We start from the raw sequence: 26,092 nt of genomic DNA on the forward strand, positions 1-26,092 counted from the left end.
GTACTTGGTATCTTCCTTGATCTGCTATTTTGGTTGTGGAAGGAAACATTATTAGCTTTTGAAAAAAATGCTACAGCATTTGTCAGACAGTGGGCAGAAGCCACTAATGACAGCTGTGCTCAACAAAATTAATTCTTAGTAAAACACTAGCTCTTGCCTGAGAGAGATGAATTCTCAATGGTCTTAACTACACATGGATTACATAATCCCTGTGCCAGGAAATGAAATTGCAAACAGCCAAACCCCAGTACTATATATCTTAAAAATACTTCCACCTTAACAGTGAAAAACATCTGTGTGCAAAGACAGTGCCCAGTAACAGCACAGAAAGGATATCAACTCTCCACAGATTATTCTCCACAGCCAATTCAAAATAATTCCTTTTTCCATCTCCTTTGGAACAAAAATGGTTTTTCTATTTGCCTGAAAGTCTTAACAGTCTGGCTTTTCAGTAGCCAAAAAGGACTTGGTTCTTAATCAATTACTGTCAAGGGAAAAGAAAAAAAAAACAAAGGGAGCAAGCCTCACCCCACTTGGTCACAGACCTCACCTTTTTTAAATCAAAACCAACATCCTCCAGCAGCTGCCATTTATTTGTGTGGCACATCAGAAAGACACCTGGGAGCAGAAACTCCACAAGCAATGGTTACCCAGTAAACCCTGAATGCAGATGTAGTGTTTACATTTCATCTGCAGCTTGGTGAGTTGGATCTTGCCTAAGCTTGAATATCAAGCTCTTAGCACCAGGATTAGACCAAAATAAAAGAATCAACTTCAAGTCATGGCTAACTGCAGTTTTACTACAATACTTTTTCTGGATAATTCCACAGGATGACATGGCCAAGCTTCACGAGATGCGTTACTGAGTGAATACCTCTGTTTGTCAGGATTTGAAGTTCTTGCTCCGAGTACCTTTAGGGATGGTTCTTCAGATAAAAATCCTTATCTCTGAGCATCCAGGGACCTTGGCACCCTCACTGCAGAATGTGGCTCCTTCAACTGAAGAACTACATCAGCTGTACTTACAGAGAGGAGATTTCACACATGGGGAAGAAGAAAGGCTCCTTCAGTGCAGCAGTAACACCCTGGTGGAAGAAGGCTCACAGCTGAGAACCCATGGTATTTAGTTAACAGCAGAAGGGCAGGACTGGAGGGAGGTGGCCTGTATAGTTCAGTCTCAGTAATTTCTTCAGCTTGAGAAAAAGTCCTTGAGCTACTCAAGAGCATAAAGGGAATAAAAAAAATTCATAGATTTAAAAAAAAAAAAAGAAAAACCAGGTAAGAGAATTCAGTATAGGACTAAATAAGTCGTACAGTTGAGTAGTTTGAAGGTTTAAATGAGTTTATAGCAGATCAGCAAATGCAGCTCTTGTTGCTGGCAGGAACATGTGTATGTACTACCTTACTGTTCTAGCTTTTCTAAACCAGCAAAATTTTAAATCCTTCTCAAAAAGCAGGACTAGAATTCAAAAGAAAGCTCGAGACCAGCATTTTAGGAAGTCTGGAAGAAAAACAAAAATCCAGGCATCCTAATGCCAAGGAATCCTTAAGAATATTAAAGGAAAACCAACAATTTCCAGTGATCACATTCAATGAGAGAATCAAATGCTTTATACATCAAACCCAATCTAAAGTGTGTATCTAAAAATTTAAATGTGATCTTTAAGTTAGCAATACAATTAAGAATACACATTAGCCAAACAGTCTGTGTATTCCATTTGGGTGAAAAAGCCCCTTTCAGAACTACACCCTCCCCTTTCAATTTTTCACAAACAGCTGATTTATTTCATTCTGTGCTTTCTTCTAAAAAAGCTGAACATCAGCATATCCTGCTTACCTGAACCTTCCTCAGCCTTTTACCTGTCAGTGACCACACAGTATGCTGCACACTGCATTCACAACAACCTACAGCAAATCAGAGTAAACACTGAAAACATTTTACTATTGAAAACACTTGTTTGCTTTTACCATCAGCTGCCTCATCCTTTCTACATCAACTGCACCCACCTCACCTGTCACTTGTAGTAAGTGAACAAGTTACACAAACAGTTGCTAACACATCCAAAATGGATATGCTCACTTCCTTGTAAAACACATTTTCTTCAAAACAAAACTCCCAGAACTTGAGAACAACCTTGCAATACAAAGTTTGCTGCAGTTTCTTTTTATCCCCAGTCCATTTATGATTCTTACCAATTAGATCAATCACTGTAATAATGGATCAAGTGCAAATTTGTACAGACAAATATTCTGCGTAATCCTGTTCCCCATGTGGTGTCTCCTCCCTTATGTTGCTCATCAGCTTTCAAAGACACAAAGATGGGTGAAAAAGAATTCTCAGTGGGGAACTGAACCCATTGCAGGCAACTTTGGCAACACTGGGTTCTGGGTCACACACACCAAACCCACCCCAAGAGCTCTGGCAGTCCTCAGAAATAAAGGGGCTCCCATCAAGTCCCCCCAACCCCTTTTTGTGATCCAGAAAGTAAAAAGAAAGAGGAGCAGTGCTCTTTCCAGAACCACGGCACCTTGTGCCCTCTCAAACAAACAGAGACAACACTGCATTTCAACTTTATTAGAAAAGAAACCCAAAAGTTTATACAAAGCTCTGCATTTTACAGAAAACCAACCCCCCAAACACAAAGAAATCCGACATTGCAAGCTGTATGCATTTTCTGTTTTCATATACAGACATATATATATGTACATACACATATATATATGTGTGTGGGCGCACACGGGTGTATATATAGTGTGTGACGTATTTTTTTTTTTTGCATGGTTTGCATTCATTATTTTACAAAGTTAACATTCAGTAGAAAAAAAAAAAAAAAGGATTTTTGTTACCATTATTTTCTCATATAAATAACTGTGAGCAGTCCCTCTGCAGATAGATAAAAAACACCTTTTCGTGTCATTCTGTAAAAAACAGACATTACTGAAATGGTACTGAAATCTTTCAAGATTTTTTTTCAATACCACCATAAAAATATCATCTAGCCCCCAATTCAAAATGCTTGTCCAAGGCATTAGAAGAGAAAGGACTGTAAGACAATTCTGGAAAGATCAGTTCTTTAAGCCAACATTCAGGTAGATAAATTTTGCTGGACCTCATACATTGGTGAAATGAGCACAAACAGGAGACCACCCTCTCCGTCTGCCTGGAAAAGCTGGTTCTTTTGTCTGTTTGAAAGAGTCAAATTCCAGCAAAGCACCCAGCAGTGTGAAGGAGCTGACAGACTCTCAGCTCACCCTCCTTGCCCTATGACAAAGCCACAGACTTTCTCGATGCAATTAAAATCTCTACCAGCTCAGCAAATTTTTCCTACTCCATTCACCTTAAAAGGAGCTGTTGGATTAATCATGGCATGGTTAGACAGACATCAAGTCGCTGAATTACTGGGAGAAAAACTTAGCTAGAGAGGGAAAATACAAGACAACTAAAAGGAAGAAAACACTACAGAAAAGAGTAACTCCCAAGGCTCTGGTTTGGAGAAGCAGGAACAGTAGAGAGATATGAACTGCAGCTCAAAACATCCTTGTGTTTACTGAAGTTCCTGGTGACAGCGTGATCCAGATTAACCAACTGCCTGGTAAACAATCAATCATTTCATTCCTTCTGTCAAGCACCACGGTGGGGAGAATGGCGAAGAGTCTGAAGGCAATACAAGTGGTTGTGGTGATAACAAAGGTAATGAAAGTGAAGAACACAATGATGCCAATTAAATGGAGTAATGCCAATGAAGATGTTTCAACTTCCAGAGATGCTGGCAACAAGAAGAATGGTTATGTGGTTGGTGTTGATGATGGCCAGAATTCATTCATATGTCCATGTAGTCATCATCTTCATCAGTATCACTTTCCAGTGAGGACTCCTGGCTTGAGGTCTCTAAGATTTCCAAAGCTGGCTGACAAAGGCTCTCCTTCTTTACATTCGCTGCAGACTGAGCAGACAAAATAGCAGACTGATCCCAAAAAGAGAGAGAGAGAATATATTGCTAAATAGTCAGGATAAACCCATGATCACAGGGACAAAAGCCCACTGGTTGCTATTCCTTCACATTCAGTAACTGTCTTGTGCTGATAAAAGATGTCATCCTAATGTAAAACAACATAACATTTACTAGCAGGCTTCCCCACAGTTAATGTTCTGGTAGCTTCCACTAATCTAAGAACTGCAATGGCTGCAGCACTAGGTCACTCAGCCATTTTTGTCATTTTTTCCAAATCCCTCAGAAAAGGGATAGGGACTAGAATAGCTCTGATTTCACCCACAGCCAGGACTTCACCAGTCCTTTAAGAACTGGCTCCTGCTGGTAACAGCTCGCACCTCCTGCCACTACTTCTCTACCTCCAGTTATGAACTGGGGACATGAACTGTTGCTTCTTTCATACAAGTATTTTATTGAGGGGAGAATTAAGATAAAAAAAAATAATCTAAAAAATTACTGTTTCCCTTTTATTACCTTTAATTTTTGCTTGGTCTCTTCTGAAATGCTGCCCTTTGGAGAAAGGAGGGTGGGAGTGGGTGGAGTGACAGTGATCTCAGGTGGAAATTTGGTGACAGATGAAGGTATGAAAAGCTTTGGCATGTTGGGCAGAATGCGAGTTTTTACTCGGGTGCCATCTGTCTTGTTCTGCTGACTTCCCAAAGTCTGTGAACTGGAGCTGAGTTCAGGCTTGGAACTGGAGGCTAAACAGAAACAGCAAGGAAAAAATATGTTAGGAAGTTATCTAGGATTTCAGATGTCAAAGAAGACGGAAGAGCTCATTGTTAGACGTAAGGCTGGCTCTTTCTTTAAGACTTGCAATAACCAAAGCTTAGAACCAGAAAAAAAATTGTATAATGACAACTGGAAACCAGCAGTAATTCAAAAATATCTTACTGGATGGTAGAAACTCAACCTGACCAAGCACAAGTGGTAGTGTAGCACTGGCCATCTACATCTACTACAAACACCATCTTCCCACTTGTGCCAGATGAAATCATCTTTGCATTCTCTGTCTCTCCATTCTGCAACAAACAAACCTCTTCAGCTTTACTTAGGAGTCTTCATTTCTTCCACCACAGCGTTGTCTCTTTAATTACTGAGAGAGCAACTCCCCAACAATTGAGAGAAAAATATATGGTAACACTTGTCAGAATTTCCCCCTGACTCTGTTCAAATCCTGCCATAAACCCCTCCTTGGTGTGCTCATGGCTCCCACACTAGTTAGCAGCATTTCCACATCCTTCCCAAGTGTCTCAGCCTGGGGCCTCTACTCTTTCTCAGAGTGATTATTGATTACATCTCATAAGAAGGATCCAGCCCTTCCCTAGGTACTATCACATTACAAAATTATTTATACACAATAATAACCAGTAGATGACAATGTTCTGATGTTAAAAGCGGAATATTTGTTAAAAGAGATTTCTTACTAATAATGCTGCTTCACATGGAGCCAAAATTGTTTTTTAGAAGCTCCATAAATGGAAACACCAGAGCCTTCCTCACTCTGGTAATAACGACAGGGGCTCATACACGTTTTTTCAGATTCAGCATTGTCAAATCTGTCTCTGGCAGATATTGGGAACCAACATGGCCACTTACACACAGCAAAATAAAATGCCAGTTTCCTAATGCTATCCTGAGAAACAGGCAGCAGTACAGCAAACTACTAAGGGATGTAAAATTGGATTGCATGTTTTCAACAGCACACAGGAATGTAAGAGCTGCCACAACAGATGAGGCATGGCTTTCCATCAAGGTCAGTGACCCATCTCCATGGGCAGCCAATCCTTCCAGACAGTAATCAGACACAGGATAATCTGCCTCTCACAAAGAAGGAAAAACAAGATACCCCAAACATGAATATCTAGACTATGCTTGCCTGCAATACCAGGTTTTACATTTTTTTTCAATTAAAACACCAACTTCTTCTCTTGGGAAGAGGGCAGAGGAGGGATAGAACACATAAACTGCTGTAATGCTGGTTTTTATGTTTACTCAGACTGAGTCAGTTTTGTGAAAAACCATTTCCTTCTGCTAAATATCGCAATAGTGTAATCCAAAGTGTTACCATACTGCCCCATGTAAGACTTCAATTAAAAGAAAAATTCTGCTTTAAAGGATGCACAAACTATATTGCATGAAAGCTGGTACTGGAGGTTTTTTATTTGACGTTGCTGCCATGGTATTTAGCATGCCAGACATGCAGCAAACAGAATCACCACTAAGGGATGACAGGGCTCCTGCCCAGGAAGCTTGGGCACTGCAGGAACACATCTAAACTCGGGAATACTTGACTGGAAGGCAGGCAGAGAAAGTGAGGAATATCAATCCCAACTGTCCAACCAATCAGTGCCTGCAGACTCACAGCTCACCCCATTTCAGAATTCTCTGAAGCACAGGAAGCTCCTACCTGGGGTACAAACATGTCCCGAATTTGTGCTGGGCACGGGCTCCACTTGCCAGCAAACAGGCTCTGGCGATGGTGCGACAGTAGCCATTTTCATCTGCTGACAAAGCCGTGACTCCTGCTGCTGAAATCCAAGCCCCTCCAAAGGCACTTCAAGCTCTTCTTCCTCTTTAGTAATGAAATATAATTCACAGATTAAGAGACATCCTGATCTCTCTCCTAAGCCTCAATCCTTTTGCTGTCTAACCAACAGGTAGAAAAATCCTTTTAACCCTTGCTCTATGTCTAAACCGTAACATGAGCGAGTGAAATTAAATATTGGCAAGTCAAGATGGCAAAAGCAACTTTTTCATACTCGGTGCCATCAATTCAAACTCTTAAAAAAAGGTAAATGTCATTTAAAAAGCGAAGGAAAAAAAATTTGAATCTGGCATTTTGTCATCTCTGCACATCTGCAAAAACACAAGAGAGCTGAGCATTTCCTTTGGAGCTGGGAGGGCTGGGAGGAAAATCTGCCACGTGCAGAGCAAAATCCATCACCCTTAATGAAGGGCCTGCTGTGATCCATGGGTCCCTCTCTGATCCCCAGGCACAGGTACCTGCTGCACTGAGCACAGCTCACTGCTAAGGGAGACTCATCACTGTGAATGTTGAATAACAGGGCCAAATCCATTTCTTGTGAAACCAGTATCAAGTGACACTCAATGCCCACTCTTCACTGACATGTCCACTGTACCTCTCTAGACATATTAGCCTGAAATTCCCACCTTTTGCTAGTCCAGAACCTGGATGTTTATAACTCAGCATCCATGTGTGTGTACAGTCTTGTTATCACGCAGCAGCTGTACCTGCCTTTCGATTAATGCAACGTCAAACCAGCTTTCTTCCACCCTGAGCTGCATGTTGTACTTAACAGGAGTCATTTTCAGTCAACTATTGAGAGCTGTCAGGGCCCTTTCAAGCAAACAAACAAGCTCTTACTCTTAAAAATGATGAGATTTTTTAAAAACAAAGGGCTGCCTAGTCTAATTTGAGTCACCTCATATTTCCACAGGCTAAGGTGTGCACAGGCAGCTACCATGGACCAGCACATGCAGTGGATATTCAGAGTCTCACTTGCTCTAAAATTCTTTGTATGTCAATGCTCTAAATTAATTTGGGATTTTGACCATGCAATGTCTTAAAAAGGAATACATATTTTAACTTTTCCTCATTGGAAAACTGCTCCCACCCCCTCAAGTGTTGAAAACACTTCTCCATCTCCACCAATATAGAGAAGATCTTGGAATTTACCATGGTAATATTCTCCTGTACAAGAGTTCCCCTTGCAGAAACTGTTTCAGAAAACATCACAGCTTAACAGTCTGATCTACGCAGTTTGAAAGATGCAACTTTTTTACAGTTATCATTTCTATGGTTCTTGTATGAAAAAAGCTCAGGAAAGCAGGCTGTTCTTTCATCCACTAATTTTCATAGGTAAAAAAAAAGCCCCATCATCTAGACTTGTAGCTAAAATCTCATATAAGCCTTAGGATAAATGAGATTGCTCATAGGAAAGTGTCCAATAGCTCCCAAAAAGGAAAGGTCATCCACTACAGCACAGTTCACAGGCAGCTCCTGTTCTGAGATGTTCCACTCACTATCAAGCACAAAATGGAACAGTCTAATGCAGATGAATGTAGTCCTCATTCTCAGCACTTTCTTGCATATTTCTCTCTGGATACTTCAAAATACAGCACTGGAATAGGAAAATAATTCTTGCATCTGTACATGTATTAATAGACCAAATCAGCTGAGAAACACCGCAGAAGGAAGTGCTTAAGTGTAGGAATCTTGAGTAGGAAAATCCCAAAGCATTGTTTCCCTTGTGAAGAAGCAGAGGACAGCAGAAGGATGCCAGCAGCTCCCAGGGGATTTAACCCCATGCTGCCAAAGGAGCCCCAGGCCAGCACATCCATCCCATGCCACTGACATCCCAGTTCCCATCCCAGTTCCCATCCCATCCCACACTGACACAGCTACAAGACACCTGAGCAATGACACCAGCCAACATTGCAACTGCATCTGAAGAAAAGCAATGTGAAAATGATGATGATTTCATATTACTCCACAAGACAGAGGAGAAGTCAACTCATTCTTAACTCCAGCTCTCCAGAATCACCCTCTAAAGCAGCCAGGGTAAGTACTAACACAATCTTTCTTATTCACTTATTAACCCAGAATACAAACCAGTAATTAACTTAGCAGGTACAAAACTATATACAAATAAACTGCAAATCCTGCAGCCTCAACAATACTGCTAACTGAGAGCAGTTTTGTATCTACTCTACTCCTTAACTATATTAGGGACTTGTTAGTTCACAATACAGAATAAGAGCTCTGATTTGCATTATTATTTAATGACAAAACTCTACTTCTTATGCTGATTATAATATTTGTTTAATTATACAAAATATCATTGCTTAAACTGATTTGCTGTACTTTATTTTAACTAAATTATGGCCCACTGACAAAAGCTCTTTTGAGCAGCCTAATTCTAGGAAGATGCTACAAAACTGGTATCAGTCTATGTTCTCAAGAGCAATCAGCATCCTCATATACATCTCCATCTTCCAGAATGTATTTTTTCAAGTTTTGAAGATGCAGTTTTACAGTGCAGTCAAATTAGATTTAAATTTGAATAAAATATCTGACAACAATTTTTTAATGTAGAAGTGAATGGAAATGAAAGGGCAGGAGTCTGGCATGCTGTGTATTTCTATCACTGCACTTCTGGAAACAATATTTGTTAATATTCTATTAGAATGTGCATTTCAGTACAATAGAAATCAAGAACCACTGTCTGTTAATCAAGTCCTTGCTGTCAGAGATGTTCAATACAGTCACAGAATTCTATTCCCTGACTGGGTCATACACTTCATTCCTTCAGGACTGTGCAATTTTAATTTTTTTAAAAATTTAAATAGAAACAATGCCACTCAACTGACCAAGTTAAAAATAAAGTTAATACACAAAATATTTTTAGACTTCTTGAAAACAATAAGAATTGCTTGTTTCGATGTACATATCATAATTTAGACTTTAATATATTGCATAGATATTTGTTCTTTTTTCATTACAGACAAAAAGGTCAAAACAAGGAAGGACAATCAAGAAGAGATAGACAGTTGGATCTCCTCATTATTTGTCTAAAACGGATTTCTGAAGAGAATATTTTAATATTTGTTTTGAGGAAGATGCTGCTAAAGCCCTGAACATAATGTCCTAGTTCTTCTAATAAAAACTTTCCCCAGGGAGGTGAAGACTCCACTAACTCGTGAGCCACAATATTCTGCACAAGTGCAAGAACACCAGATTCTAAGTGCAGCACATTCTGAAGGTGCTCAGAAGCTCAGCTTTAATATCAGTTAATAAATCTTTTGGTATTACCCAGTACTTGTACTGGCTTGACAGGTTTTCGAACATTAGCTCTACAAACCCAGTTTAAAATCAAACCAGATTCTGAAGATATAATATGCAAGAGCCACTTGTCCCCAGGCTGAGGATGGGGCAGGTACTGTACTCTGGAGACCCATTTAGCACTCTCACAACACAACACACACAAATTAAGCACACAGAGAAAAGCACAGATTTGCAATGCACGTCACTATTGATACTGAAAAGTTCCTCTCCAATCGAGCTCAATTACAAGTATTTTTTTTTAGCCTTCCCTTTCCCAACGACTGCCTAAATCCACATAAAATAGTACACGACATAGAAAGAGGGACATCATACCTTTCAACATCTCCCTGCTTTAGTGAGGAAGAAACAAGCTGACAACAATTCAATGCAACAACCTACTCCAGCTTTCCTCTCCAACCTCTTCCCACTTGTTGCCAGGGTAACCAGTGTTTGCAGATGCCTATAGCGGGCGCCTGGGTTCATGACTTCATCACAGTTAATATCCTCTATCCTCTCCCCAGCTCTTCATACACAGAATGCACTCCATACATTCAGCCACACACTATAAACACACAGATTATACAACCCTGCAACCGTTTTTATACTGAGACCGTTCACTTTGCTATTCTGATGTGCATAAAAATCAAAAATAACACTGGCAAAAATAAGCACTTGGCAATTTGTAGATGTGGAGAAAGTTTAAAAGCAGTACTACTGTAACCAGCAAGCAGCTGCTCTGGTCCCTCTGCACTGAATGCTTAATAATTTGATTTCATCATGCTGTCAGGTATGAGGCATTAACATTAGTGTTATAAAACATTTTGTAAGGAGTTTCAAAAAATTCTTTAGTCATGCACCAAACCTCTTACATTACAACTGAAAGACAAGCCCAGAAAATGTGACTAGCACCTGGAAAAAAACATTTTCCAGTATCTAACAGAAGCAGTTTCAAGTATTACAGCACAGATATGTTAGAGAATATAGGCAAGACAGAGTGCATGCACAAAGCAACACTTCATTATAGGAAAGAAGAGGGAGCCAAGCTTTGAACTCCAGGACAAAATATTAACATCATTTCAAAAGAAAATACAAGGAGAAGTGAACAGACAACAACCTCAAGTTCTTAAATACAGCACTTGCACCACTTGTCTTCATCCCTCTGCAAAATACCTTCCCCAGCAGTTCCCTGTGTCAAGACAAAAAAAACCTGAAAATACATCAGTAGGATTTACCTGAAAAAATACATCAGTAGGATTTACCTGAAAAAATACATCAGTAGGATTTACCTGAAAAAATACATCAGTAGGATTTACCTGAAAAAATACATCAGTAGGATTTACCTGAAAAAATACATCAGTAGGATTTAGCTGATTTGTACTGCCTTGCCTTCCAACCACTTCAAAAGAGTAAGGATTGAATTCTGTGTGCCTTCAGACTGTAGGAACACTTCTCTTCCTAGTCCCAGGAACAACTGGTTTACTCTGCACTAGTGGCCACCCACAGCACACACAATTGTTCACACAACTCATTTACTGTACAAGGCACACAATATTTTTTTCCACCCAATGGAAACAGTCTGATCCTTTGCTCCCTGACATAGTGGAGGAAGTATCTTACCTCATTTCCAAGGAATAATACTAATGTGAAAACAATTAATTTTCTCTACTCCATCTGCCAGTGTGTTGGGAATTAATACAGCTTTTTTCCCCACACCGCAGTTGCAAAGGCCATGGAAAGCCTGAATTTGAAGGAGCTCAGAGTTTCCTTATGAGCTGTGCTACTAAGTCAGCAGAAAGATTGCACTGGAGCACAGGCTGGCTCAGCTGAAGAGAGTTAAGGATGCTGAAACACAGAAACAACAGAGCCTTGAGCCACGAGGTACCACAGCACAGCAGGCAGTGAGGTTACCTAGCTCATCACAGGATGTGGCAGGTACACTTGGTGGCCTTGCTTTCTCTAAATTCATTCCAAATATCCTGCTGTGAAATTTACTTCTCAAAAGCACTGCCAAGTGCTTTTAGTGCATATAGCTGTAGAAAGAAGTATTTGACTTGAAATGCCAAATGCAGGAAATTACATTCAAAGCTGACACACAAAGTCGTATGCTAAAAATTAAGCATCAGAGTAATTTTGGAGGCGAAAAGCTGAAGAACACAAGTTCTATTGCCCCCTGAAATAAAAGAAATTCAAGCAGTCTGGTGAACAGAAGTTTGCAGTGCAATAGCACAGCACAGTGCTATATTTATCACTAGGTCCTGAGCAGGGAGAGTGTACTGTACAATCAAATGAGACATACCCCAAAACTCTTCCTAATGCCGAGGTCAGCTGTCACAGAACATTAATGGGACTAAAATTTAAAACTGGGGTGGCTGCTTTCAAAGTGCTTCCTGGAAATAGTCCCTGGCCCATATTAACTCCCAGATCCCTCTAACAGCCATGCTGGGGCCAGTCTAACAGCAGAGACAGTGGAATTCCTGTGTCCAAAAACATTCCCTGCCACCACCAGCTGCCCTAGAGGTGCAGAAACCTGGAATGCACTCGGCTAAAGAAAAACCCTGAAGTTCAATCCTAACTTTCTCTTTTTTTTCTTAAAACAAAACTTCAATTTAAAAAAGCAAACAATGGTTCTAGATCAAAAAGACAACAGTTTGATACTCTACTACATGAACTTTCAAATGGCATTATCAAAACACAGCTAATTGATATTTGTTTAATATCTGATTCAGCAAGGACACATCATCTAGAGAGCATCACAGCAGCACCAGAGGACAGTCTCCTGCTTCTGAAATGTCTCTGAGTTACCTAACAAAAGCTGTAAGACCTTTCTTTCCTTTGCCATCAATATTTCACCCTCCTTTGCCCTGACAGCCAGCTAAGCACAAGGAAATTAGCAAAAGCAGCTGGCAGAAAAATCTCTTAAGTGAATGTAATGACACCCCACAATTTTCTAAGTACTTTGTAAGCAACACAATACCTGTGCAGAGGACTTATAACTACATCTCTCTTCAGTCTGCTTTTGTGCAGGAATATATGCAAATTTTATGCTGCTGACAGCAATCTAAAACTAGTGAAACTGAACCATATTGTAACCATACAGCATTGCTACCATGTTCCTTTACAAAAATCTCAAAAAAAAAAGGTGTTTCAGTAGTGCAAGACATCCACAGGGCAATGACTCTCCAGGATTTTCAGGGAGATCTAAGAGTGCACAGGGCTAGAGAGCCTCCTGGAGCCCAGAGCTGCCCTGAGTGCACCAAACCCTGGCTCCAAACCATCACCTCACCAGACTCTGCCCCTGCCCTATTTGCTCTTACTGATCCAACACAGGGACATAAAAATTTTGACAGTTTTAATGTCAAAGGATTTTCTGCACTATACTGGATTGAGTAAATAAAACTTAAGGAATCTGAAATGTAGATATCAGAAATAGCCATGAAGTGTAATGAAAAATTCTTCTGGAATGAGCTTGTTTTGACAGGAGGAAAATCAGCACACTTGTACAAAGGGAAGAGGAAGAGCCATGACTGACTGGTACTGTCTGAGCACTGCAAAAAGGAATTAAGGAGTCATTCACAAACAGGAAACCCCTGCTGACATTCAGCAGTCAAGTTGTTGTCGGAGTGCACCCATTGTGAAAAATAAAAAGCTTCAGGAAAAGCAGGGATCAGACAAGGGGAAGTGAGAATACCACTGCCAAGGAGGCTGAAGCAGCGAGAGATCAGAGAGAGCCCATGCAGAGCTCACTGGAGGAAGCCTGGCTGCTCCCCATTGATGATTCCTCAGTCACCAACACGTGGGCAGGAGCTTCCAGCCCAGGACAGCACCAATGGATAGCACAAAGTGCTTAAAGAAACTTAAAAGCACTTAAAGAAGAGGTTTTAAAGGCTAGGAGAAATCCAGCCTTGGGAAGAGAGGAAGACAGCTGTCAAAAACCAGAACAACACTGGAAACTGAGCAGAAAGTAGTGAAAGGAAGATGCACACACATGGCACAGGAAAACAGAGTAGAAGAACACATGCATTTAATGGGAAGCTTCATGCCAGGTAACTGCAATATGAAGGTAGCTCACATGAAGCCACAGGTCCTTGGCCTGCCTGACTTTCTCTATTTCATCTTTTTTGAGTCATCTGTTGAGAACAACTCTGTGCTCTATAGCACAATTTTGAATTCTACAGAGTAAACAAGGTGAGACACTGACTGCAGTTAAGAGGATTGAATGTTACTACTTACAGTCACTTAAAAAGTACATGAAAATTGGAATTGAAATGCACAGTTAAAATAAGGCATGGCCAACAGGACCAGATACCTTTGTGTAATAAGAAAATTGTCAAAACACTGAACTACAGGCTCTTAAAATCTGTGATTGCCTTTGGAAATTCATGACAAGCAAACTCACAACCCACTGAGATCAGTAATGAGGTTAAGCTCAACTTTATGATGGCAAAGTACAATTTCCATTATTTCACTCAGAAACAGGAATTGTGGATGTCCACTGATGCCTGGGTATCTAGAAACTACAAGGAATCCAGGTGGGCCCTTGTGCCATGCATTGTTTTAATACAAAGAGATGCTGTCAGTGCAAAATGATGGTTTACAATCTCTGGAGTGATGCCTTAGGAAAACATTCAGTCTCCTCAGTCTTCTGAGAACCCCCCATCAACCTAAAGTCATGGATCAGTTGCTAAAATGAACTAAGTTGCAGACTTCTGCAAAAAGATGCTCCTTACACCTTAAATGTTCTCCTATGACTCCAGCACCCAGTTATCCTACAGGGTGAAATGTCACATTCCAACACTACTGAATGTTACTGAATTCTTAAGACTTCCCACTTCAAAACGCTCTTTAATTGCCTTTCAAGGATTCTGCAGCTGCCTTCACACACTTAAACAATTTAACTTCATTGCTCATCTTTCCATGAAACTGTCCTCACTTGTATTTATTTCTTATGCTTCTGAAACTCTCAAAGTCCTACAGGTTGAATTGTATTTACACCTCTCCTTCCCTTCTTTTGCCCATTTCACAAACATCTGAAATTACAGCAGGAGATTCCCATGGCTTATGGAACACCACTTCCCTGCACAACACAAATTTATTGTCTTCCCTAGCTTTGAATTTCTAAATTTGGACAGCTTTATCATGACCTTGCTTTCATATTAAACTGCTTATGCCTTAAATGGACAAAATCAATAGTGGGGAGTCTTTACTTGAATTTTATATTCCAACTTGATAAATAGCTGGTTTTAAGCCAAACACAGAACTTTAAATAATTCCAGGTATAAAAACCTCCTCTTAGTATCAGAACTCAAATGTGAATGTTTTCCTGTTCATTCCTCATAAAAATCATTATTGCAATAAGGACAGTGAAGAAGAAAATGTCAAGATTTTCCAGCAATTTAGAGCCATGTAATACTGGAACAGTGTGACAGGCTGGAGGGAGTTTACCCTAATTGTCCTATTTTAGCTTCCCCAGAGAAATGTTAGGCAGAGTTAGGAAGTCTAAGAGTCCCAAGTACATTTATACCCAAAAAGTAGGAAGATGTCTTGCTGAAACTGCCACCATCATTCCTCTGCTGCTGGACTCCACCACGCTGCATTCTGTGCCAGTTAGTCATGCACTAGACACAATCTCAGGAAAATATTTACATCAGAAATGAGTGGCATAGCATCAACAATGCTTGGGAAAAAAAAATCAAATCTTTTTCCTGGGTGAAATAAGAGAAAACAAGAGCAGTTAATCCTCTCTGATGTGTAATACTTCCACATGAATATGTAGGTACAGGTAGAGGTGATGAGACAAAAAACTTGAAAACAGTTTACTCTAAAAATGGGAGGAGTTTTTACCCAAACAGAACTAATGGAAGGCAGATGAAAAAGGGTTGTAACAGAATTATAAATAATTCTTCTTAGAGGAAGTGGATGCAAAGGCAGGAGAATTAAAAAGAAAAGAAGAAAGGACCCAGCAGTAATTGGTGTCTCTCTCAGCTAGAAAAATGACCTGTCAGGTAGGGCTGAGAGCCAGGTACAACACATGCATTCAGCACTGAGCTTTGGAGAGAGCCTCTTGATCTTCAGCTTCAGGGGTGTAATTCTGGCAGCTAACCCTTCCATCTCCCTCAACCAAGATGATGCATAGAAAACATCAAAGAAGAATGAACAATATCTAACTCTACAACCTTAACAAAGCCCAGAAAGTCAAAAGATTAAAATAAATGTTCCAATCACTGTGATGTGGCCTGGGGAATTGCAGAGGGGAAAGCACATCAGAAATGCTCCTGAGTTCTGCCCCTGAAAACCAGAAGAATGTGTGAGTTCTTACCAGCATTGTAACCAGCCTCCTTAGGAAGCACATAACAGCTTCACACAGGATTCATTTTTTCCTCCCCTGTTGTCTAGGCACAAACCCAAATTACTCCCTGCTGAACAAGCCAGACAAGACATCTTATGACACCAGGCAACTCCATTCTTTTGCTTCCCAAGGACAGTAACAAATGTAATTTACACACAGACTAAGCCATCCCTTCCTCATCACTCCACTTTTCTCTTTTCCTTTCCTAAGACAATCTGTCCCTGGAATTGTGAAAAAGGAAAATTAGACAATACCACCGCTGATACTAGATGTTAAATTTCAGTTTTGTTCTGTACTCAGAGATTAGCAAATTGGGAAAGCTTGAGAAATTTGCTAATTTCTCCCTAACTTGCTCTTCACTGTTGATGAATTCAGACCATGTGCATTCAAATACCAAGGCTGATTACATAAGGAAAGAAATGACATACCAAAGGCATAAAGACAAAAATTTCACCAAGTCACAATTCCAAACTAAGAAAACATCCTGTCTCACAAATCTGGACACTGTTTCCACTGTATCTTCATGCATCATGTTCCACAATACCTGTTCTGTGTGTGCTTCATTCATAACTTTATCTGGGCTCCCATGACTTGTCTAAGGCATTTTGTGAGTAGTGCTGGGCCCAGGCTTGTGAACAGATGGAGTGAGCACAGGCAGCAGCAGATGCTTTTTCAGACAGTGTTTCTGCTAAAGTTGCAGCAAAGTACAGGGTATGGCAGGTGATCTGCCTCCTTAACATGCACAGTGTCCCACAAATATTCCCAACCACCTCTTTGGGCACGCAAGGCGAGGCTGAAATTGGGTCTAACCTTCCTTCACTCCCCAGAGTGGATCAGTATTGCCTGGCACAGAGATTTTTGGGCTGCTAATGAGCCAGCCTGCCATGACAGCAGTAAAGCAAATTACAGCATTCTCATTTAGTCTTTCCTCATCTAGAAAACTCTACAGGACCAATTACATAATACATTCATAAACGTATCACACAATCATGCTAGAGAATAAATAACATTTGTTTGGTTTCTTCAGTCCTTTCCTGTGCTCTAACCTGGCACATAACCACACCAGGGCTATAAATAACACATTCCAACACTCAGGTCCCATCAGATGCTTCTTTTCTGAAATGCGAAATATAATAGTGATGATAAGCTAACTTTCTAGACTGTGTAGAATATTGCTCATCAGTATTATGTATCTCCACACTCACAGATGCTGGCCAGTGAGAGCTGTGCAGCTAATTATATTAATCAAGCACTTCTAAGACAGATGTAGGCTGCTCACCAGTTTATTTTAATTGTAATCACTTCAAGATACCTTAAATCTTTTAAAATGTTAAAAGAACTGGATCCTCAACTCACTGAAGAAAAAAAAGGTAAATTAATTTTAATGCTGCTAGAGACTTCAATTCCCTAAAAGAGATGACTATTTTCAGGCTGCTGTTTCATGATACAAGTTACATAGAGTGGTCACTCTTTTAGTCTATCCTACAAATTAAAGAATGTATTGATTATGCAGGTGCACCTGCTTCAGGACCAAGACAAAAATCTGTGTAGCCTTTTGAACGGGGTGAAGCGACCAGAAAACGGGACAGAATCAGAACTCAGGCATTAACTCACCACACAGAAACTGGTTAGAGGAGGCCAGAATGTTCTCCCTGGCTGAGACTTACCATGAGCAACATCCCCCATGCCGGGGGCAGCCTCTGTGCTCTGGCTCCGGGGCTGCTCCGTGTCCCGCTGGGACTCCTGTGAGGGCGGCACTGAGGATGCCGAGGAGGAGGAGGATGAAGAAGAAGAGGCTGGTTTGGATTTGGAATGCAGATCATTCAGTCTCAGGAGATTTTCAGGAGTCACAGTGTCTGGATTCACTGGGGTGGGATGCAGCATGGCTGGTGCTACTGGGAAGAAGCTCTCTCTGTTGTCCTTCGTGTGCTTTGGGGTTGTGGGTGCTTCCCCTGTTGACTGCACAGAAAAAGGGGCAGCGGTGAGAAAATGTCACTAACTCTGTGCTACCTGCTTCAATGAGTACTGCAAACAGCACATTTTATAGACAGCAAACACTCCCTTTAAAGTGAATATAATATAACAGTGACCCAATCACTATTCCAAAGAAATCTTTTCTCCTTTATGGATTATTTTTCTGTTCTTTATGGTCTATTTCCCAAACTCACACTTGAACACTTATTCACATTTACAAAGTTTAATTTAACACATCCCTCACAACATAACATGCTTTCCTGAACTCTGTAATTAAGCATGAGTTACAATCTCCTGGAAACAGAAACATATTTCTTTCATTTAAAAATATGTTGACAAGTGCTTGACCTGAACAAACAGATCTACAGTGCTTTAAGAGACTTTGCCAATTATCACAAGAAATAATTCTTAGTGAATGATGAGAGAAGAAATGGAGAAAATAGAAAAATGTATTCACTTGTGAAATAAGAGATCAGCACAACTCCAAACCATAAATTCCTGACAACTGCAGAACTGGGTAACACTGAGGTCCAGTTGAAACAGGCTCAGGAGGATCTGCTGCCTGCGCACAAGTGAGAGAGGCACCAAGAGCAATGCTCTTCTCCAAAGCCAGTGCTAAAAATTTAATGCAGTGCCATTTGTTATATAGACAGAAGGTAGAAGTGGGACATAAATTCACCAAAGAAGGGAATAAAAGTACCCATAAAACAAGTATCTTCTCTGTAATTCTTATCAGTAGTCAAATAAAGTGTTCTTGCTTGTGAGGCCACAGAAAGCATTTATTTTACACTCTTTACAGTCTTCATTTAATGGATATTTATTGGACTGTAAAAGATGCAGTTAGATAGAATTCTCAGATGTTTAATTGTTTGTCTTATACCTCTACCAAGAAAAAAAACCCTCATTTTAACCATGGTGATAAGAGTATGAAGGTCTGAAACAGAAACAGGGTCCAGCTGTCAAATGTAAAATCAAATTGGACCCTAATGTCCTAGATGACCAAAGATGTATTACAAAGCCAGACAAGTCAGAAGAATTTCACTGAGAGAACAGAGGAACTTTCAGGTGGAGAGAATGCATACTTAAAATTCAAAGGTAGAGAGCACACAAGTACATTTTAAAAAAAATAATTGGCAGAATGTATTTTTGAAGTTCCTGAACTTGATTAATCAATCTCTAAAAAGCATACAATTAAAACCTGCCAGATTCTATGTGTACACAAAAAAAAAAAAAAAACCAAAAAAGTACAGCAGCTGTATTCACAACAATTACCACATTGGATCAAAAAAGTTCTATTCTGCCTCTGAAAGCAGATCCAAAACTGAAAGGTCTGAACACACAAATGGGATCACACAAACCTGAGGGAGATAAAACCACAAGTGAGATCACTTGAGGAAATGTTTTCAGCTGTGATTTAAAGGGAAAGCCCTTCACACCCATGCACTTCATTAACTTGCATAATAGGATGATGTAGAACCTGACATTTCTGTGCTTCTGTTGTATCCAAATTTTTTTTCCCAGAGAAACACATGAAGGTACTACTTAGGTAGCTCTAAGTTAAAAATGGATCTGCACCTCAAACTGGATTTCTACAAAAATGCACAGCTATTTGCAGAGCCAGAAAGAGGACATTTGGAAAGTAACTCGGCAGTATTTGGATGGTATTCAGACAAAACTTATTAGAGAGAGTGCAACCCCATGGAATAATTGCTGCTGGAAGGGACCTCTGGAGGTCTCCAGCCCAACATCCTGCTCAAAGCAGAGCTGAGTTCCCAATTCCATCAGTTCACTGGGGCCCAGGGCCAGTCCAAACACTGCCGAGGAAGGAGATTCAACAGCCCCTCCAGGCCCCTTTCTAGTGTTTTACCACCTTCCCAGTGAACATTTGTTTCCAATCACTTCATCCAAATTTCTCTTGCTGCAACTTTAGATGGTGCCTCTCGCCCAGTTCCTTCCTTTCTGCTCAAGACCACAATCCCGTAACCTTATCCTCCATTATTCTCCTCCTCACCAGGATGAAGCATCCCAGCTCTTTTTCCAGAGAACTGAAACATTTTATTTACAAAAAAGAATAAAGCTGAAACTAACATGATGTTTCTGACTCAGGAAAACCATGACCAAAAATTCTAATGTGTAATCAAAAAGTGCAGCCTTACACAAAAGAAAGCAACACAAAGATTATTGTGTTTATACTTAAAGGGAACTTTCCAGATGTGACCTGGGGAAGAGTTGTCTCAGGCTGCTGTAAACAGACAGGTTCTTTTCAACCCAATGAAACAGAGGCTTTGGGAGGAAAAATAAAAAAAAAAAATCACACGGACTTTGTTTTCTCAAAAGAGGGGGTGGGGATGGAAGAAAAAGGAGAAAGCTTTATTCAAAATCAGAGCCAAGCATTAAAAAAAACATTGTTGGCTACTGTGTGCTCTCCACCTCACAGAGCCTTAAGAAAAGGGATCTAAACCTGCTTTGTGTGTTTTTACTGCACTCAGAAACTGAAGACCATCCAGAAGCACAAAGCTAAAATGAGCACCACAGTGAGGCACACTTTCTTTAAAAGATTTTGGGTTTAATGCAGGGGCAAGAATTCCAGCACCTCTGATCTGTTAAGTGATGCTACTCCCAAAAGGCAGCTCAGGGAGTGCCATGAACTGCACTGCTCAGGACTTATGGGGCCACATTTCATCATCCTGCAGATCTCCAGGAAAACAGCACCTCGTAACACCCAGCTGAGAAATAAACCCAGAAAAACCCACTACAGCAGGTCTTGGATTTACCAGAAGCCTTTCCTGTCCATCTAGCTCTACTGCTAAACAAAGGGATAAGTAAGGGATAAGAAAGCTTGTTTTCCATAGGCAAACAGTAGAAACTGAGAGGCAGTGACAAACCTGTAGCACTGTTTTATGTGGTTTCTCATCGGAAGATTATTTTTTAGTTCTTACTTTGCTGTGGTACTAAGCCAAAACTCAGTTCTGACTCAGTCAGAACTTCTCCTTTTTCCCTCTCCAATCCACCTCAGCAGGCTCAGTGCCTCTGTTACCACCACTATTACAAAGTGGCTTTAGTCATCAAGAAGAAACTAATATTTTCTTACATTTAATGTTACTTACAAAACATGTGAATATAACTGAATTAAGATAAAAACTCTTTTATCTGACTTCTTCCTGTCTTTCATTTTAATTACAGGTTCCTCTGGTCAAGACTGGACTTCCTTCTAGATTTTTTAAAAGAACATGAGGTATTGAAGGGTATGCAGTACTACTTTTGTATTGATTAGTGTATCAAAGTGGATAGAAAGAATATTTAAGGCTTATTATTAATGTCCAAATGAGGTGTCATGGATGATCCACTGGTTCCATAAAGAGCCCACTGACTTATTTCTCTCCTTTAAAAGACTTAGCAAAAACTGCTTTTCATTTTGAAGAATGTATAAAGCTGAAATTTGAATGAATAATTAGGATGGATGTGTGAATTGTGGCTGTTTCTGACTTAGGTTACAAAAACAGTCTCTATTTGTTATAGCCTTGACTATATCAGCATATTCCTCAAAGAGTTCATTCAGAGTGATGGACAAACCCTTCCCATGTTGAAAGCTGATGTAAAAACAAGTAAGGAAAATGCTGGAAATCCAGCACTGGGACAGCCTTCCACCAATAAAATTAACAGCAAAAGTGCAGAATTTTTTCACAGATGTTACTGGAAAAAATAGCTCCCTACAGTTCTCAGTGAGGAACTTCAGCAGCAGCTAAAAGAAATCCATCATTAAGATAAAACATGAGAAAATTTTTTACTTTGTAGCCTGTGAAGTCATAAACCAGAGAACCTGACCAAGGGTTTATTTTTACCATACTGTTTTTTTTCAAAACACATTTTGTAAAACAGAGAAATCCTACAGCAACTTTTCCTCTCCTGCTTTTGGGAGGGCTCAGTGCTCTGCGGCTCTGGGAAAAATTAACAAGCAAATGTTCCGAAGAAAGGGAAAGTGAGAGTTTTCCCAACAAAAGTTTCCTAATGAAAGATGCTGGAACTGCAACTGTTACATAACATTTTCTTGTGGTATTTTTTTTTTTTTTCCCCAATTACTCCCATGCCTGAGTTTAGCACTCCAGTGGGACTGAAGTCAGAACCAACCTCACACAAAGGTGCGTTTTTTCAGGACACCAGCACATCCTCACACAGCCTGGAAGCTGTCACACAAACTGCTGAACACTATGCTCCACAGTATTACCACTCCAATTCCAGCTCAATATTGTGCTTTAAATAAATAATGCCTATCCTTTCTTTTTTCCCCCCCCACCCTCAAACTCTCTACAGCAGCATTTGAAAGAAATCGCATTTGGAAGTTTTCCTCTAGGTGCTTCAGAAATACCAGCAATATCCATGATCAAGATTCTGAAGAACCTTCTATTTCCCAAGACCACTTTATATATTGAAAATAACAAAGGTTTACACACAGAAGATTGAACTCTAGCCTAACTAAATCCCCCATTAACACAAATGCATGCAGGGGCTTAATGTCCTGCTCTACACAGGCAACCACATTGCAGCAACACTTCCATACACAAAAACATCATTACTGGACCAAGAGGGACCAGGTAGCAGGATGAAAAACATTAATATACAAAGTAAAAGATAAAAAGTGTCTTTTCTTTCCTTCATGTTCACTTAATGATTGCTTTCTGCAGGAGACAGAAGGAGGAGAGCTGTTAATTATATCAAGAATACACCTCCAGGATAGAGTGAGAGGGGGATGCCATGGCAACTGGCAAATGCAACAGTGAACAAAATGGTCACCCTTTGGTAGGAGACCATGAAAGAGCTCGTCCTTTTGTCCCCCCCCTCCCCATCCCCACCTCCTCCTTCCCCCTCCTTTCTTGTCATCTTTGCTGCATTAATAAAGCATACAGACAACTCAGGAAAAACAACTTTTTCTGTAAGCAGTCTCTGACGTCTTGATGTGCAGGAAGAAAAGATGAAAATTAGCAGCATGTGGGTGGAACAAAAAGGGGGAGAAAACACATGAGGTAGAAGATGATTATTTTCTAATTATTTAATATTCTCCTAATCTCCTCCCATTCCCAGCAAAGTGCCTTTACAGAAGGCTTTTAGCTGTTTCCTGAAGAGAACAGCTTGGTGGTTTGTTGCTTTGTGGGGGTTTTTTAATGTGAGAATTCAAGAAGAAAACGCTCTAGACACCCAAGGCAGTTCAAACAAGTCACTCTCAAGTTTTCTACTTGAAGAAAAATGCCTGAGAGCCCATGTCACTGCAGTGCTGACTGCATTCCACAGCAGAAGGGAAAAAATCCATGGGAGTGCCCTCTAGCTTCACTCACAGAAGAAAATGTTTTCCCATTCCAAGTGAAGTATCACATTCACTTAAGGTCCACCACAGGGGCTGGACCATCACCAGACCCACGCTCCAGAGTCAATCTCAGCTTGTTGTGTGTGGTTTCAGCACAGCCCTCAGAGATCAAACCCATCAATGATCCCCTAAAATTCTTCAGGACGAGGTTGTGGATTCAGATCACTCATCACCAGTTCTGGGAAGAGGCAAACACCGGTGGAAGGAGAAAACAGGAGCCCAGTTACCTGTTCTGGAGCTACAGAAGGGCAGGAAAAGCACTAAACCAGCACCTTCCACCAGGAACTACAACTTTCATATTACAGCAGCAGCAAAACTTTATAAAACCGGGGATCACCCTGGCAGCCTGCCAGGAGCCTGAAAGGCACATTTGCATAACCTGATTGTGTTTATAATAAAATTCATTGTTTTGATTCTGGTGGTAGCTTCATTGAAGCAGCAGTTTTAATCAGAGCTGACACTGAAATCTGCTGATGTGTTTTGACTGTAGGTTCAGACAGGGAAATGGGGAAAGCACTTGGAGTTTGGCATCAGCCAGGGGAGAAGGTGGCCATGGTGTGTTCCTGTGGAAGAGGTGAATGAAGCAGAAGGTGAAGGGGAAGATTTGGGCAGTCAGAACCAAGCAGGGAGAGCTCAAGACCTGGCAGATGGAGCAGGAAAGAGCAGCTGAAAATTTCCTTTCTCTCCCTGACACTTCAGGGATGGAGTTGGTCCCAGAGCAAGGATTTTTTGGCTAAAGCAGCAGTGAGTCTTAAATAACTCAGCAATGTTGAAATAGCCCCTTCTCATGACATTTAGATGATATACTATATCTTGAAGAGCCAATAGAAATTTCAGCTCCTACAACACTACCCCTTAGCAGGGCTTTCTACACAGAGTCCCACATTCTCAGGGGTCACAACACAGCACCAGAGGCTCAGTGGCATTTTGGAACTTTGCCTCTGAACACTCTCGTATTTTTAGAGATGTTAAATCCAGCCCTGCATGCAATGTTGATTTTTGCAATTTTTTTAGGTATCTGTTTTATATAAATTCAGTTCTCAGGATTAGTGATACATTAGATCCCAACACACAACCACAGAGTTTTAACTGCCATGACTTTCAACACTGGTGAAAGGTGCACTTTTAGTATCAAGGAATTTAATATTAAGTCCACAGTAATAAAAATACCTTTTCAGATTGCAGGAAAAAAGAAGACAGATGGGTTCTTAAACAGATGTATCTCCACATGCATTTACAGAATATTCTGTGCAATACAATGCTTCATCTTAGCTTGTACTGCAGTAACTTTCCCATGTCAGTATGCCCTTAGCAGCATAAAATGAAGAATTTAAGAGCAATTTTAGGCATTCAGTGGAAAAGCTTATTAGGAATTCTCTAATTATCTTGAATACTTGTAACTGCTTTCTGCCAACATGTCCCCTCCTTGGTCCTCAGGACCACATATTTAAGTACAATGCTACTTCAAAATCAAACTAGTCTGCCTCAATCTTTCATTCTCCCTCAACAAGGCCTCCTTCGTATTCCATTTCCAGGGACCATTAATTTCATATGAAAATCACAGTTGGCAAGACTAAAAATATAACTCAGAGCAATAGATGGCTGCTTTCAGGATCTCTGCAAATCTTTTAGATAACAGTCTCAGACAGAAAAATCAAAGAACAAGAAACCTTAAAAATGTTGCTTGATCAGAAAGTCAATTCATCTCCAGTATAACTTTAGTTACTTGACTGCTAATGACCCAGCAGCCACCACTGGATTCCAGCCCATTTCATAGGTGTATATCAAAAGTCTTATTCACACTTAAGAATTGAAAGAGAAAAGGACAAAAAGTGGAGGAATTACATTTGGCCACACCTTTCTCCATAACAGCATTAATATCAGCACTTAAAAATGTTACATCACCACTCTGTAAATTGTGAGTCAAAATGTGCTGAAGTTGATGAATATATCACTAAAAAAAAGTATTAGTATTGAATACTGAAAGAAACATCCCAGCAACTTACACAGAACAGAATTTTTTATCAATTACTGGAATCTCCCAATGGAAAACACTTCCATTTCTCCACTGGAACTTATCATGGCAAGGCTTTGTACCACTTTTCTGCCTTCTTCAAAGCTGGAAGCCAACTTTCTCAGCCACTTCCCATGTTTTTAGCTGACTTTATAGGTGATGTGCCTCTCATTGGCTCGAAACAAGTTAGCATCACTCATAAATAGGACTTCTGAAACCAAGTCAAAGGGTCACAGCATTGCCAAGCTATTAGAAAGATTAGATCTCCTCACAGAAATGTAAGCATCCACTTGGTCCAGTTCCGCTTACTGACTGCTCTATTGTTTCCTGCTTGTGCCTGGAGAGGCAGAGAAGGAGATTTTAACACTGTTGTTAAATATTTAGGTTAGAAACTCTGACTGGTCTGGGAGAAAGTTGAAAAGCCAGAATTTAAGTAATGCCTAATTTTAGTAGCAAATGAAAACTTTCATAAAGAAACCACATAATGCCTGGAACTTAAAAATACAACAGCCAGCTGAGAAAGACATATATCAAGGTGGATTTTGTGCTTTTTTTTTTG

At 40.3% G+C, this 26,092-nt stretch overlaps 1 protein-coding gene across 3 annotated transcripts in view; it reads right to left on the reverse strand.

The window, feature by feature from the left end:
* Positions 1-2,788: 2,788 nt before the first annotated feature.
* CABIN1 (calcineurin binding protein 1) overlaps positions 2,789-26,092 on the reverse strand; it is a 105,107-nt gene continuing 81,803 nt past the window's right edge. For 2 of the 3 annotated variants that reach the window (XM_014253947.2, XM_014253946.2), the window contains exons 35-38: positions 17,854-18,145; positions 6,403-6,567; positions 4,467-4,693; positions 2,789-3,965 (exon numbers count right to left, since the gene is read on the reverse strand). In XM_014253947.2, the coding sequence (XP_014109422.1) occupies positions 3,822-3,965; positions 4,467-4,693; positions 6,403-6,567; positions 17,854-18,145 (828 nt within the window). In that variant the 3' untranslated portion in view covers positions 2,789-3,821. The remainder of the gene's footprint in view (positions 3,966-4,466; positions 4,694-6,402; positions 6,568-17,853; positions 18,146-26,092) is intronic. The other variant, XM_014253948.2, reaches the window with a different exon arrangement.

Source organism: Pseudopodoces humilis, chromosome 20, assembly GCF_049639895.1.
Source record: "Pseudopodoces humilis isolate 2021_Gansu_Grassland_sample_001 chromosome 20, ASM4963989v1, whole genome shotgun sequence".
Classification (NCBI taxonomy): Eukaryota; Metazoa; Chordata; class Aves; order Passeriformes; family Paridae; genus Pseudopodoces; species Pseudopodoces humilis.